The 16,959-nt window shown below is 36.3% G+C and overlaps 4 protein-coding genes across 4 annotated transcripts; 2 read left to right on the top strand and 2 right to left on the bottom strand.

Moving 5' to 3' along the window:
* Positions 1-2,024: 2,024 nt before the first annotated feature.
* CLUP02_13820 (uncharacterized protein) lies at positions 2,025-2,192 on the top strand (the record flags this gene model as incomplete). Its single annotated transcript, XM_049292757.1, has 1 exon — positions 2,025-2,192. The coding sequence occupies one exon, from the start codon at positions 2,025-2,027 to the stop codon at positions 2,190-2,192; it is 168 nt and encodes a 55-aa protein (XP_049149903.1).
* A 225-nt stretch (positions 2,193-2,417) lies between these two features.
* Positions 2,418-4,903, bottom strand: CLUP02_13819 (carbamoyl-phosphate synthase subunit L; the record flags this gene model as incomplete). Its single annotated transcript, XM_049292756.1, has 2 exons — positions 2,418-4,626; positions 4,701-4,903. The coding sequence occupies 2 exons, from the start codon at positions 4,901-4,903 to the stop codon at positions 2,418-2,420; spliced, it is 2,412 nt and encodes an 803-aa protein (XP_049149902.1).
* A 7,927-nt stretch (positions 4,904-12,830) lies between these two features.
* On the bottom strand, positions 12,831-13,319 carry CLUP02_13818 (methylcrotonoyl-CoA carboxylase beta chain; the record flags this gene model as incomplete). Its single annotated transcript, XM_049292755.1, has 3 exons — positions 12,831-12,855; positions 12,948-13,074; positions 13,139-13,319. The coding sequence occupies 3 exons, from the start codon at positions 13,317-13,319 to the stop codon at positions 12,831-12,833; spliced, it is 333 nt and encodes a 110-aa protein (XP_049149901.1).
* Positions 13,320-13,643: 324 nt separating this feature from the next.
* CLUP02_13817 (4-coumarate-CoA ligase) lies at positions 13,644-15,586 on the top strand (the record flags this gene model as incomplete). The annotated part of the gene is made up of 5 exons (XM_049292754.1): positions 13,644-14,007; positions 14,104-14,340; positions 14,390-14,429; positions 14,485-15,194; positions 15,243-15,586. The coding sequence occupies 5 exons, from the start codon at positions 13,644-13,646 to the stop codon at positions 15,584-15,586; spliced, it is 1,695 nt and encodes a 564-aa protein (XP_049149900.1).
* Positions 15,587-16,959: the final 1,373 nt, after the last annotated feature.

Genomic DNA, 16,959 nt, shown 5'->3' with positions numbered 1-16,959 from the left:
TAGATCTTTATAAGTTTAACTAGTTATTAAAAAGGTATAGATCTACTTTCTTTTTTATAAAAAGCGCTATATTATAAAGTATATTAAATTCTATTTTATATTATTATTAAGTATTAGTATAAGCTCTTATAATAACTTTTCGAAAAGAGTAAATATATCGTTCTTATTAGTCTTATTACTAACCTCGAGAAAGGCCTTATATTATTAAAATAACGAGCGAATAAATTTAATAACGTTCTAAAGCTTATTAATAAGGCCCCTTATATACTAAAAATTAAGATCTTTTTAAAGTTATTTAATATTAATTAATATATCTAATTCTTATTTAAATACTTTTTTATTATTACTAAATAAAAAGGCCCTACTAACGAGGTTAAGAATATAATTATAATACTTTATCCTCTAGTTAAAAATATCTTTTTAAGTATAAGTATAAGATAATATAGGATATAAGTAACCTAAGTAAATATCGTTATTTAAAATATTATTATAAATAATTACTCCGACTTAGTTACTTAATTCCTAATCGTTTATTACCGATTTTATAGTCTAGGTAATATTAGCCCTATTATAAATACTATACTATTATTATAAAATAATAAGGTATTATATTTATTATTTAATATAGTTTAAAAAATAAATAAAGACGGTAATAATAGCATTTTACGTTAATAAGGTCTATGAATCGAATAATAAATAGACTTTTATTATTAACCTCCAGATCTCTACCCTAATTATATTTTTTTTTTAGTAAAAATCCTACTTAGCTCCTTTTTTATATTTCTATATAATAATAAGAGTTCGTTAATAATACTATAATTTAAATAATAAAAGAGGGCCCGGAAATAAGGATTATAAAAAGTTATAAATAAGCTATTATTATTAATAATATACCTAATTACTAATTCCTTAATTCTTATTACTTAGCCCTTTATAATAATATTAAAAATAAGTTTTTATTTCTTTAATATAAAGTTATACTTAGAGAATTCTAATAAATATAATAACTCGCTAGAGCTTAAATCTATTACTTAATATTTTAACTTTAAGTAAGCCGTCGCTAAGCTTATAATTATTATTTTAAAATAAGTAATAATACTTATTTTATTATAATAATAATAAAACTAAAAGACTTTATTTTAAATATTTTTATTATAGATTTCTTAAGTAAAGACCCCCTCTAAATAAATCTACGACTTCCTTAGCCTTATGCTCTTTTATAATATTAAATTATTATTAATAAAAATCCTCCCTTTTTAAATTACTTTTAAAAGGGCGAGGAGGCTATTATAATTATTAAGATTAATTAATAGTACGAGGCTAGTATTAATTAAGGTCTATAATTATAAAGTAATTTAAAATAGTAGCTGCGCACCGAAAATTATATAACTTATTACTAATTAATTAATTATAATATAGTAAATCGATTAATATATAATTTAATTAATATTAATAATAATTATAATAGTTATAAAGGGTTAGAAATAGTAGTACATAATTTTATTAATTTTATTAATATTAAGAAAAAAGGGTACTAAAGGTTTTTTAAATTCCTAAATATAGTAAAATACTAAATTTAGGGCTCTATAATACTTAGGCTTTTTTTTTATATAATAATTACTAATAATCTATTTAATTAAGTAGTATAATACCGAACTTATAATCGTAAATAAGGAGTCGCGGGTTCAAATCCCGCTCTAAGTATTTATATTCTTAATTATAAACTTCTATAGGGTATAATTAAGAATATCGATTTTTAATTAGCCTAGCCCCGGATTTTCTTTTTTCCGGGCGACCTTATATTTAATTAAATACGTTAAATATAGGGCCTCACGATATTTGATTATTTAACTTACTGAAATTCCTATATTTGACTGTTTGTTTGACTTATTTATTTGATTAATTTGAATGGGTATAAGCGCTGCTAAAACGCCATCGACTATGTTGGCCTAATCTTCAACGCTGCGAACTTCATAATCCTGCGGCACTCGTTTAGCAACAACACTGGATGGGTTCATACCAAAATGGAGATTCCAGGCTTGCCGCTGACTGCGGTGGTGGATATTTTCAGGTTCCAAGGAAGCTGCATTGTTGAGCACTGGGATGTTGCAACGGCGATGCCGCCTAATGCTACAAATCCTTTGGCGCTATTTGAGTGTTGTTCACTCTGTTTCGGAGAACGAAGCAGTTGATAAGGGGATGACGATGGAGTATCTGAGATGAACCATACTATGTAATAAGAATGAAGCTCTCGGAAAAGCATGTGCTCTGCTTCAAGTTGACATTTCTGGCATGATGCAGACATACAGGCATCAAACGACTTCGGATGTAGACCTTAATTGAAACCATACTTGTGGAAAGCATTGAAAGTAAACTAAAAAATGATAGTTGAGCTAATGAAATTATGGCAAGCAATACTACTCAACTGAACAAAGTACAACGCCTTCATCCACCGCATCACCAATCCTCCACTTTGTATGAAATATTCCAGAAACACCTACGATGATGTTGATCTCCATTTTCATGCTTTCGATCACCATGACACATTCACCCTTGTTGACCTCCCCGCCAACGGACTTGGCAATCGACAGCACTTTGCAAGGCATTGGGGCTTTGACCTCGCTTTGCTGGTCACTGTTGGAAAGCGCTTCCTTTCTCAAATTGGTATAGAACGAGAGCAAAGTATCTTTGCGGAACTCCTTCCACTCCCCAAGCTGCTGTAAATGACAGAATACCCTGACAGTTTCATTGAGTGGCAGACTTTGACGACCTTCACCAATATTTGGGATGGCAAGGTATGCGCGAACCTGGTGGCCATTCACCGACATACTCATGGATATTGGTGATGACAAAGAGCTCGCCTTCGAGACTAGCAAACGCTCGCCAGATAATGGCTTCAGCTCGACGTTTCTGATGTTGAAAACAGGCCCCGACCATGCCTCTCCTGTCCGAATGGCTCGACTTGTGGCAGTGTAAGTGGCAGTCAAATTCGATGCCGGTGGTAGTTCTACCCCCTCTTTGGATGAAGAATCCTTCTCATCCAGGCTGTGGTGCGTCACAGGGTAGAGACAGACATCCCACTCGTTGTCGGCGTTGCTGGAGCTAGGTTTGGGAAGACAGGCCTCGCACCTAGTAATACCTCCAGAGGCGGATTTTGAGTCTCTAAGGGAGATGATCTCGCAGCTTTGGTGGAACGGGTCAAACTTTTGGTTGTGGAACTGACGGCGGACTGTCCGGAAGTGACGACGACCACCAACTTCCCGGGGTTCGTCCTTCTGCAAATGTTGCAGAAAGATACTAGGAATAAGTGAAATATGGGGTGGCAAGGCCGGCGTGTATGGACTTCGAAGCAAGTCGTCGATATTGTTTGGAATGAATGATGTCTTGTAGCCAAAGTCCTGGAAGGCTGGGTGCAACAAACAGCTTTGAAGGAATAACTGGTTTGTCCTAATTCCAATGCACGGAGTGTTTGCCAGCTCTCTGGCAAGTATGTTGATTGCCGCAGATCTTGTCGGTGCCCAGACAACAATCTTGCAGATCATCGAGTCAAAGTAGATCGAAACTGATGTTCCACTTTGAATCGCTGTCTCATAACGAATAACCGAGCCCGGGCTTCTTCCTGGAGATGCAGGCTTCCATAACAAGATCTTGTCATGGCTGGGAAGGAAGTCTCGCTGGGGGTCCTCCGCACAAAGCCGACACTCAATTGCATGCCCAGTCTGTGTAAGATTTGACAGCTGAGGGAGCTCTGAGAGACGACCTTTGGCCGCAACAAACAGTTGCAAAGCGACAAGATCAACTCCGACGACTTCCTCCGTAATTGGATGTTCGACTTGCAGTCGCGTGTTAACCTCAAGGAAATAGAACTTTCTCGTCGATGTGTCGAAGACGAACTCCACGGTCCCGGCTCCTTCGTAGCCTATCAACTTGACGATTCGGACGGCTGTCTCGCTCATTTTCTGCCTGGTGTCGTCATCGAGAAAAGGGCACGGTGTTTCTTCGATCACCTTCTGGTTGCGACGCTGGATCGAGCAATCTCGCTCAAAGAACGACACTACTTGACCATACTGGTCACCAACCACTTGGATCTCAATGTGCTTACTGTTCTCAATGAACTTTTCCAGAATGCAGTCTCCTGAACCAAATGAGCGTTGAGCTTCTGACTGCGCTCTACTCAGCTCCGTCATCAGCTGCGATGGTTCGTGCACAACTCTCATACCCTTGCCTCCGCCGCCTGCGGAAGCTTTCAGCATCACGGGAAAACCGATGTCGATAGCTGCTCTTTGCAGGTCTTCAGCTTCAAGACTGGTGCCAGTAAATCCTGGGATCAATGGAACATCGGGAGCATTCTGCCGGAGATAGTCTTTGGAAGAGCGCTTGTCGCCTAGTGTGGACATGGCTTTGGCTGGAGGGCCGACGAAAATGAGTCCAGCGTGGCGTACACTGTCAGCAAAGTTTGCGTTCTCGCTCAAGTAGCCATATCCTGGATGAATTGCGTCGGCGTGTATATTTTTTGCAGTTTTTACCAGGAGATCAATGTCGAGAAACGGATTTCTCTCGTTCTTCTCCATAGAACCAATGCAGATGGACTCGTCCGCATCCTGAACATGCCGTGAAACAGCATCTCTGCAAGGAAAGTCAACAAACCGTGCATCAAGATAACTCTAATGTTCTCGTGTTGTAATTTGGTTGGAACTTACTCTTGAGTATAAACCGCTACTGATGCTACATTGACTTTCTTGCAAGTAGCAATTATTCGACAGGCAATCTCGCCCCTGTTCGCGATCAACAGTTTTCGAATTCGAGGGTGTCCGTCTTCGCCGAGCGGAACATCGGCCACAAAAAGCTCTTTGCTGGAAGTTCGTGCTCCCGTTATACCATCAGTTTGCTGGATAGCTGCCATTGTGACGGGGATGATGTAGGATTTTGGAAATAGGAAGACTCGCTCAAGCCCGTTTCTCGAGACTTAATAATACATGTAACAGTGACTTTGGTTGATTAAGCTATTCTAGGAGCTTCAAAGTCCATTTTTGATAATGAGATTGGCCAACATCATAGAGCTTTCGGATCTCGGGAACAGTGAACCGCGCTCCGGATAGTGTCTGTGACACGGCATAGATGCCCTTGCCGGCGGGTATGCTCGGGAAAGCTGCAATATTAGCGCCGGGAAGCGGTCCGGACAACAGTACACTGTGTGGGCCCTGGCACCCGGCTCCTCGGAACTTCAACCTGTTGAAGGTGGCAAAGCGGCAGAACTTACCACAGCAAAGTTCTCTGGGTTTTCGAGATGATTTGATACTGTAACTCTGGCAGACGAAGTGTTCCAGTCAATAGAAACATGAGCAGGCAGTTTATGTCTCACTGTGTTGCATTGCTCTAGCGTGTGCAATCGCCGACTTGGAATGATACTGTGAATGGAACAGTGAGCGCCATGCTTGATTCTACATTGATGATGCAATGGCAACTTGGTCAATTGAGCGATGTTTCTTTACTAAAACTGCGAGGGGCGTGATTGCATTCATTGAGATTAAATCAAACATACACACCAGGTTCGCTCGTTTATGGACACCCAAAATGCAGTGTCGGATTAGAAGTCTAATTCGACCGCGGCATATAGCCGACTACGCAGGGGCTAATTAGGGGCCCTATTTACGATTATCGTAGCTAGCCTAACCTATAGTTAGAACCTCCTTTTTATACTTACTACGCAGATATTTATATAATTTAATTAATCTCTTTATTAATTACGGTTTAAACTAACTACCCTATAATAAGGATACTAATACTAATTAGTAATTAAATTCTATTATTATAGATTAGTAAGGTATCTTACTATATAGAAGAGACGACCTCTTAATATTATACGGGATAAGAGATTCGTACTAATTAACCTTACGGAAGTAAATAAAAAAGGGGGCAATTCTCGAATATTATATAGAATTAAGTAATTATAGCCCTTTACTACTTACGAGAGGTCGACGTTTATTACGTTAAACTATGTTAATTAATAGAACTACTTAAGTAACTAGCCTTTTATTATCGCCCTAAGTAGCTTTTTTACTAAACGATTTTTTTATAACTAGCTTATAATTAGAAATTAACTAGTTAAATTAGTAAAAGTATAGTATAAAAGAGCACTAGGCGATCGAAAAAGGGGATCTCTAAACGTAAATATTCTTACTTAATAATAAAAGTAACCTTATAAAAGTTATTAAGCTAAGAGATCTATAGTATATAGGAAAGTCTATTATTACGAGGACCTTATAAATACGACCTTAAGCCCGTAATCTAAACGACCTCTTCGTAGCTCCCTTAACTACCCCCTAGGTATTACTTAGGAATATAATATAGGGGACGGTTTAATAAAAGAGGAGGGGATTTAGAGGTCTTAATAATATCGAGCTAAGAGTATTACGGATCTTAGAGATTAACTTAAAAAGAAAGTAGCTACCCTAAAATAGTCCTACGACCTCTTATTAGAATTATTATTAGCTTAAAAAAAGGCTAAAAAGACGAGGATCTAAGGGGAAAAGAAAAACATCCTCTAGAGGGCCGCTAAAGGGCTTTTTTTTTATACTAGCTCCCGGCGCGAGATTACTAATTTTAAGAAATTAACTAAGGAAGCTATTTAGAGATTATAGAGAGTACGAGGCTTAGGAGGCTAGAAATATATAGGATAATAGAAATCGGTAACTAATAAAGATCCCGAGACTAATTATTATATCTTCTTATAATAATATAAACGTTTACTATTATTATTATTAAAAGGAACTACTAAAACCTACCCTTTTCTATTAGATAAAAAAGAAGATTTTAATAAGTATAATAGCTAGCGATTTAAAAAAGTAATAATAATTACTAAAAATAATAAAAACGAGAGTAGTAGCGAGATAGCGAGAGGAAGCGGGAATCTCTTAGACCTTAATAAATTCGTTAGGTAGTAAAAGTACGGATTTATTATAACTAGCGCGCAGATTAAATATATCCTTATTAAGATTAAATACGTTAATAACTATTAATATAGGTATAAGCTAGAGTACGACCCTTAGCGAGTAAGGGTAAAAAAGAAGAGGATAAAACCCGATCCTAAATAAAATCCTAATCCTTTATAAATAAGTAAATATTAACTTAGACTATTAGGGGACGTAGATATATAGAATCGCAGATTAGCCTAATAGCGAGTAAATAGACGTAGTATTAATCTATTTAACTAAGGTTTATAAGAAAAAGGGGCTATAGGGGTAACCCCTATTTTACGAGATCGTAAACGACCTTAGTTACTAACTAGACGAATAGTTCGCGAGCGTAAGCCTAGGAATTATAAAAATAGTTAATAAATTCCTTTACGGGCGAGGGGTATTACTAGCGTAATTATAATCACAAGAGTTATATAAAATATTAATAATAATAATTATAAAAGAGGAATTCGTACTATAGAACTAGGTATAGGTTAATAGAGCGTATAATCGCTTTAACAAATTTAAAAAAAGGGTAAACGACCTAGATTTCCTCTTTATAATTACTAATAGAAATCTATTATTATAAAAAGATATACCGGGGCAAAATATAGTACTAGAAGTACGATAATCGATAATTCTACTTATTTCGATTTATAACTCGTTACCGCTATTAATACGAAATTCGGCACCGATCGGCTAATAAAAAAAGAGGTAAACGACCCGAAGTTATTAATAATACGCAGCGACGCAGGGTTCGTATATAAATACTAAAAATCTAGCGGTAAATACGAGGCAATTTATAGACCTCAAAAAGATCTTCTTAAAAAAGAAATTATATTTTAAAAAGAAATATAAGGTCTTATAAAAAACCCTAACGATATTTTATAATTATTATAAAAAAGTCGGAATTAAGGAACACTAGTACTATTCGGTAATTAATATCGTACTCGTAAGTAAAGCCTCTAATTATTATTATAAAGCGGTATATAATCTCGATCGAAACGACTTTTTTAGTATAATTAACGTAATCCGAAGCCGCTTCGAGACCTATAATAAGAACCTAGAGCTCCTATTTAAGCTACGAGCGATTTTTTTTATATTTATAACTAGGATAATAGAGGGTAAATCGCGAGTAGAGATCCTTAAAGAGCTTATTAATCGAATTAATAAGCTAGCGAAAACCTAGCTAAATAAAGGGATAAACGAGCGGAAAGTTAGATATTTTTATACCGTAGTTTAGTATATATTAAAAATAAAAATTACCCTATACTAGGTACCTAAAGACTACGAGACGCTTTACTTAAGGCTAAGATTTAGTTTTAATATTAAAATAAAAATACTGCGCTAAACTTACTTTTAAGCGTACGACGGCCCTTATTAATAATATTAAGTCGATCGAATATATAATAAAAAAGGAAAAGAAGCTAGATATGGCAATCGCTAGTAAGGAGGCCCAGATTCGTTAAATAGGCAAAGATTTAACTTATAAGTAGGGTAATAAAAAAAGTAATATTATATTTATAAAAAGGATGGATATTAGTTAAGTAACTACTTTAAGGAAGAGCGTACTAAATCGTACAAATAATATAAAAAGTCGAGAGTAGTAGATAGTAAAACTAGCCCTCGTTAGTTTAACTAATTCCTCGTTATATATAAGGGCAGATCCGGGGGCACAGAACTTAGTAACGGTAGCTAAAATAGTAGCTTAAAATATATACTCCCTATAAGAGATTTAAAAAATAAAGAAGATCTTACCCCCTATATTAATAAATTAGATTATAATAAAATCGACGATATTAACTACTCTTTTTTCGCCCCGTTAGCCTCTAGAGGATATATGAAGCTAAACGAATAAAGGGTAGTAAAAGCTCTTAATAAGTAAGCTTTTATTTATAAATAGTAAGGGAAGGTTCTTTAAATAATAGATATAGAGGTAGTTAAAAGGGCGAATCTAATAGGGCTAAAGCCTATTCTCTTAACGATTAAGGAGAAAATACTATCTCTCTTAATATTTAAAAAAAAGGAATATAATACTAAGTAAATCTAAGGGTAACTAGAGGGGTCCTTTTTATACTACTTAGATCCCTTAAATACTAAGCTCGTATAAGTATTCTATACGAGCGAAAAGTATAGCCTAGATAATTTCTATAGGATTATCCTAGATATTAAAGTATCGTAATAGTTAACTAGAAAAAAAGGGTAATTCTAAGCGCTATAAAAGATCGTATTAGTAACGCTTAATACGTCGACGGTAAGTATTACGAGGATTAGTTTCGGTCTAGGTAAGGAAATCGTCGCCCTAGGTATAATAAAAGTAAAGACGCACTTCGGAACGATAACTTTCTATATTTTGCCTATTAATACCCTATTTCTCTTATATTTAAAAGATATAGATCGACTAGGTATTATATTTAATAATACGAAGAATAAAATCTTTAATAATAAGTACTTCGAGATAGTTAAACGACAATAAGGGTATACGTTTATAAAGCTTATTAACGATACGAAGTTAATTAATTATTTAATAAAAAGTAAGCTTAGAAGACTATATTAGAGATTCGGGTACCTATCGGTTACGAAGCTATATAACCTCTTAAAATAATTAAGTAATAATAATATCGAAATAGGGGCGCTAGAGTAGTTAATAAAAGTATATTATTAATACTAAATAAATGCGCAGAGCCTACGTAAATTTAAGTTTAAATTGCGTAATAAGCTTAATTTTAACTAGGAAATCGTTATCGATATTTTCTATTTAAATAGTTAGTTAGTATTATATATAATCGACGTAGCTATATCTTTTTAAGTAGGGTAATTCCTCTAGGATTTATAAATAAAGATAGTATAAGTAGCCCTACGAAAAAGCTAGATCGATATATACTAGGGACCGCTAGACGGTATTAGAACCGATACTAATACTAGCTTTAAATCGGTAGAATTTAAGGATAATACGACGGCCTACGGTATATAGCTAAAAGTCGTACCTATTAAAGCGTATTATAGTATTAGAAAGGTAAAAAGGGCATACTAATAGTTAAAAAGGGCGTTTAGAATTATTAAAAAGGAAAATCCGGATTTTATTAACGACGAATGCCTCTAAATAGTACTTAAATACTATAACGATACTATAGGGCCTAACGGACTTATACTAACGCTATTAGTATTTAGAGTATATCTAAGAACGACCTTAGCCTCGCTATTATTACTAAGTATAAGCTAACGAGCCTAAGTAATTAAAAAAGTAATACGGGCACTGCGTAAAGTAAGTATAAAAAAGTAAGTTAATAAGGTAATTACTACGCGCAATGGGCCCGATATAGGGGATAATCTAGATATATTACTAAATTTAGATATATAAATATAGCGCGAAATTACTTAATAGTAGGCTGGGCTATATAAGTTAATTTCCGTTAACGAGCGCTTTTATATAGTTACGAGAGATCGTAACTAGCTACTCGAAGTATTAATTATAGTAGTTAGACCGTACTATATAGATCCTAACGAGGTAATTTCTAACTTATAAAGAGAAGAAGAGCTAGGGGAAACTATATAACCCGTAGTAAAGATATAGGAAATTATCCTTAACGAAATCGTCGTAGTAGTACTAATAGACGACGAGGAAGAGGAAATTGCTAAAAGGGTATTAATATTACTAATAAGACGTTGCAAAAGACTATAACGGTAAGCCCTAACGCGGTAATTTATTATTAATAACAAGGTAATTAATACTTTTTATATAGTAAAAGAGAAAGCCGATTTCGAGCTAATAGTTAAACTACGTAAAGAAGGTATAATTATAATTACTAAAAAGCTATATAAGAGATTAGATCTTATCGAAATAGATACTCTTTACGATCGAGGGGTTTATTAATTTATCCTATATAACCTAAAAAAATATATAAACCTCTATATATTTAAATTATAAATAGTTCGTAAGATTAAAGGGAAAAGAACACCCTAGCCGTACGAGAAGTCTAGATACGTAATTTAGGGGTACGGTAACGTTAAAAAAGCGACGCTACTTATATAATCGCCTACTATATAGCACTATAACTAACGATTAATAATAATAATAATAGCATCGCTATGGAAGAAGGGATATAAGAATTAGAGCCGTAATATTACCTAAGCTTATACTTAATCGGCTATAGGGCTCATAAGGAAAATCCTAGCCTATTTACCGAAGAAAATAGCTAGTAAGTACTTAGAAAGTACGATTATTAAAGTACTTAAGCTATTATATAGGCTCGTAAAATTGGGTACCTATTAGTAGGCTATTTACTACGATTTTTATATTAATTAACTATTAATAATTACTTTTATATACGACCTATACTTACTAATCGCGGAGTACGAAGGCGACTAATTTAAAATCATTAGAATATAGACCGACGATATATTAAGCCTATTTAATATTAACTTTATAAAAAAAGAAAATAAAGAGCTTTAAAAAGCGGGCTTCGTAATAAAGCTAAAAGAGGTCTTTATAATAAATACCCCCTTAGTATTTAATAGCGGGATTCTTATAATCGAAAAGGAAAACGTCGTTTTTTAATAAAACGGGTAGGGCGAGACGATTAACCTCGTTAATCTAAACATAACCGATATTAAAAAGTAGTATAAAGCTAAGCTCGCGCGAGGGGTATATATTATAAGTATTTATTAGCCTAAGATAACTTTTAACTACGCTAAGGTAGTATAGGCTATAGATCTAATTAAATAAAACGTCAAAGTACTTAATAAGCGGCTTAAGTAGTAGTAGATAAATCTTAATTAAGGTCTTGTTTATTACTTAATCAACCTTATAATTAATAAGCTCTACGTCTTTATTAATAAGTTATTTATAAATAATAACGACCTTACTTTATAATTAGGGTATATTATTATCTTAGCTAACGAGAGTATAAATAAGAGCGAATTTACTATATACGGTAATATAATCTATTACTCGTTAACTAAAAATAAGCGGGTAACGAGAAGTATACTAATATCGGAGGTTTATAATATAGTTAACGGCGTTAACCTCTCTTATATAATTTTAATAACGTTAAAAAAGATTACCGATCGAATTAGCCTTTTACTTATTCTAATAGTTATTTATACTAATTCTTACTTACTATATAAATACCTTATTAAATTAGGAACGACGAAGGAAAAAAGGCTTATAATCGATATTATAGCCCTTAAGTAATTATATAAAAGGTGCGAGATACTTAAGATCCGTTAGATTAATAGTAAAGATAACTTCGTAAACGCTTTTATAAAAGTAGTACTAAATAAGGGATTAGAGTAATTCGTAAGTAGTAAAAAAGTTACTATATAAATAAAAGGATAGGTTATATAAAAAGAGTAAAGAAAAGGGGGAAAAGGAGACGACTTAGTAAATGGGCCCGAGGTCGAATTATATTTCTAACCGTAGTAATTAAATTAATAAAAAAAAGAGAAAGTTAGTATTAGATTAGAAGTCTAATTTGACCACGGTATATAGCTAACTATATAGGGGCTAATTAGGGGCCCTATTTATAATTATTATAGCTAGCCTAACTTATAATTAGAACCTCTTTTTTTATACTTATTACGTAGATATTTATATAGTTTAATTGATCTCTTTGTTAACTACGGTTCGAACTAACTACCCTATAATAGGGATACTAACAATGGAAGACTCGAAACTGTTGAGGTAAGAAGACACCAGCCTTTGATAGTCAGAATATTTTTATTCCGCTTGGTGATGGCAATCCTACCGACTGAACCAGTGAGATTAGAGGCAGATCGTTCTCGAATCCTATTTCAAGTATACGGTTGACCTTGAGGACTGCCCTTATGTTAGGAGTCTGGCCTCGAGAGAAATGGAGAATAAGCTCTCACCTGTCATTTCATTCCAAGCTCCTCCACTCTGCGTTGGGATATGCGACATAAGAAGGCATGGCCGTTGACTCGTTCTCTGTTAGAAATGGATTGATAACCAGTGCTCCCAAGTGAACTCACCTAACAAGGCCGATACCTGCAATGATATTTGCGCAGGAGTTAGACCCGGAGACCCTGAACCCCGCGAAGCATCCTAACTCAAGAAACGGCGAGTCTGCATCGAGCAGCAACGCAATCCTGTCTCGTGCTTCATTGGACCGTGCTAGTCAGCTCAAATGTCTCAATATGTTAATTACCGAAAAGCGACCTACGCAGCAGTTGGTGTCTCGTTTGGTGTCTCAATGTGGAAGCCTCATCCCCTTCCGAGGACACATCTTTCAGATAACTGTCAAATTCTTGCAAAACCGGCTCCCATGCTTGACGATTCGCTTGGAAGTTGGATGCAGTGAGGTCAACGGTTGACTTCTCGACGGGAAAAAGCTGCTCAATCATGTTGATCAAATTGAGGGAAGAAGTAAAGCTGTGGGTATCGAGCAGAGTCAGTTGCGTCTTGGTCGCGTGTGACTCGGTAGAAGTACTGGGTTTCTGAGTATGGGTCAGGGCATTGGCGCTCTGCCGGACCGATCCCCGCGTGCCCCTCGGGCCCCGGTTGGCCCACCTCGATGTCGGCTATCAGACATCCGGGGAACAGTATTTATGACTTATGGTATGTAGATTAGTTTTCATAGACGAAATCTCGCATCTGGCTCATATTACTGATTGTCTTTTCTGCCCATCGTTCTCATCGTCAAGTACCTTACCTCACCTTCCGCAATCATGACGCCTTCGGTGGATGCATCGCTCTCTCTGGTTCAGGGGCCTGCTTCGCCGCCTCTTATCCTTAAGCCGCTTGGTTCAATCATTGAAGAACAGTCGAAAAAGTATGGGGACCGCCCTGCCGTCATTGTCCCGTGGCAGTCTACACGGCTCACTTATCGGGAGCTCGCAGACCGCAGCAAAGTTATAGCCAAAGCAATCCTTGAGGTTGGACTCCATCACGGAGACCGTGTGGGAATCATTGCGGGGAATTGCTATCAGTATATTGAGCTTTTTCTTGGGGCTGCTCGCATTGGATGCCCCTACGTAGTTTTCAACAATACGTACTCGCCCGACGAGTTGAAAAATGCCGTGTTAGCCAGTGGTAAGCAAACCATGGTGATTATCTCAATACTGGTTCCTCTACTAATTCTTCACAATGCCAAAGGCTGCAAACTCCTTTTGATGTCGCCTCAAATAGGGACAAAGTCGCTGTCGCCGCACCTAGAAAGTCTCTTGAGTCTTGACAAAGGACAGTCTCCGCTCAAACAAATTGTCTACCTGCAAAAGTTCGAACAAGCTCCTCAGGGTAGCATGCTTGAATCTTACAGTTTCTTCTTCAACCGCGGACAGTCAATTTTCATGAACGACTCCGTCTTGAGACGAGCAGCACGCAAGGTTCGCCCTTCGGATGTACTGAACCTCCAGTTTACTTCCGGTGAGTTTAGCTACCATCTAGATTCCATCCCGTGCTCAACATCCTCTAGGAACCACGGGTCGCCCGAAGGCCGCTACTCTAACTCATATGTAAGATACCGCGCCAAGCCCTGAGTGAGAAATACCAAGCTGATGAACTGTCTAGCAACTTGGTGAATGATGCTCAATTTGTGGGGGACGCCATGCGACTGACCGAGGCAGACGTTGTGTGCTGCCCCCCACCTCTGTTCCACTGCTTCGGGCTCATCATGGGGTTCCTTGCTTCATTCTGCCACGGCAGTTCCATCGTGTTTGCCTCTGATAATTTCAATGCAGAGGCAACACTATCCGCTGTGTTGAACGAGAAGGCGACGGCCCTTCTTGGAGTTTCAAGCATGTTTCTTGCCGAGTTGGAGGCGCTCCAGCAGTCAGGCTCTCCAATCAGCACCCTGCGGACAGGTCTCATCGCAGGCTCTCCTGTGCCAGCCGCTTTGATGACCGCTATTCGCGAAAGGATGCACGTTGAGGGCATTCTGATCGCTTATGGGATGACAGAGACCAGCCCAGTTACATTTATCACGTCCCTTGAGGATGCTCATGAGAAGAGAAATGCGTCCGTGGGCAAGGCCCTTCCACATACTGCGGCCAAAGTGGTAGATGCTCAAGGAGCCATTGTGCCACATGGAACTCGAGGAGAACTATGCACCAGTGGTTTCGCATTGCAGAAGGGTTACTGGAAAGATCAAGAAAAGACGAAAGAAGTGATGAAGGTCGACGACAATGGAGTGGTTTGGATGCACACAGGCGACGAGGGCTTGATCGACGCTGATGGCTATGCTCACATCACAGGACGCATCAAGGACTTGATTATTCGTGGTAAGTTTCAAATTTGAGTTCCGAAGACTTCAACTAAATATCTGGCAGGTGGCGAGAACATCTCTCCGACTGAGATCGAGGATCGATTGCTCAGCCACCCCGCTATTTCAGAGGCTTGTGTCGTTGGCCTCCAGGACAAAAGATATGGCGAGGTGGTCGCGAGCTTTCTGCAGACGGCGAACGGCACTGTGAAGCTGACTGATTCGGAAGTCAAGGATTGGGTTACGGAGAAGTTGGGACGGCACAAGGCCCCTGAGCATGTGTTTTGGATTGGTCACCCTGATGTTGGAACTAGTCTGCCTAAGACTGGGAGTGGAAAGTATCAGAAGCATCTCATACGAGATTTGGGAGACGCGCTGCTTAACAAGTCAGCAAGGAAGGCAAAGTTATAGAATTAGCTTCTTTTACCGTTGTTTCATTTCGCTTCAGACTTGCAAAATACTACACACTACTTACTACATATTAGTATCCCTATTATAGGGTAGTTAGTTCGAACCGTAGTTAACAAAGAGATCAATTAAACTATATAAATATCTACGTAATAAGTATAAAAAAAGAGGTTCTAATTATAAGTTAGGCTAGCTATAATAATTATAAATAGGGCCCCTAATTAGCCCCTATATAGTTAGCTATATACCGTGGTCAAATTAGACTTCTAATCTAATACTAACTTTCTCTTTTTTTTATTAATTTAATTACTACGGTTAGAAATATAATTCGACCTCGGGCCCATTTACTAAGTCGTCTCCTTTTCCCCCTTTTCTTTACTCTTTTTATATAACCTATCCTTTTATTTATATAGTAACTTTTTTACTACTTACGAATTACTCTAATCCCTTATTTAGTACTACTTTTATAAAAGCGTTTACGAAGTTATCTTTACTATTAATCTAACGGATCTTAAGTATCTCGCACCTTTTATATAATTACTTAAGGGCTATAATATCGATTATAAGCCTTTTTTCCTTCGTCGTTCCTAATTTAATAAGGTATTTATATAGTAAGTAAGAATTAGTATAAATAACTATTAGAATAAGTAAAAGGCTAATTCGATCGGTAATCTTTTTTAACGTTATTAAAATTATATAAGAGAGGTTAACGCCGTTAACTATATTATAAACCTCCGATATTAGTATACTTCTCGTTACCCGCTTATTTTTAGTTAACGAGTAATAGATTATATTACCGTATATAGTAAATTCGCTCTTATTTATACTCTCGTTAGCTAAGATAATAATATACCCTAATTATAAAGTAAGGTCGTTATTATTTATAAATAACTTATTAATAAAGACGTAGAGCTTATTAATTATAAGGTTGATTAAGTAATAAACAAGACCTTAATTAAGATTTATCTACTACTACTTAAGCCGCTTATTAAGTACTTTGACGTTTTATTTAATTAGATCTATAGCCTATACTACCTTAGCGTAGTTAAAAGTTATCTTAGGCTAATAAATACTTATAATATATACCCCTCGCGCGAGCTTAGCTTTATATTACTTTTTAATATCGGTTATGTTTAAATTAACGAGGTTAATCGTCTCGCCCTACCCGTTTTATTAAAAAACGACGTTTTCCTTTTCGATTATAAGAATCCCGCTATTAAATACTAAGGGGGTATTTATTATAAAGACCTCTTTTAGCTTTATTACGAAGCCCGCTTTTTAAAGCTCTTTATTTTCTTTTTTTATAAAGTTAATATTAAATAGGCTTAATATATCGTCGGTCTATATTCTAATGATTTTAAATTAGTCGCCTTCGT

The sequence above is a fragment of the Colletotrichum lupini genome, chromosome 7, assembly GCF_023278565.1.
Source record: "Colletotrichum lupini chromosome 7, complete sequence".
Classification (NCBI taxonomy): Eukaryota; Fungi; Ascomycota; class Sordariomycetes; order Glomerellales; family Glomerellaceae; genus Colletotrichum; species Colletotrichum lupini.
This window is presented reverse-complemented; position numbering and strand designations above follow the sequence as displayed.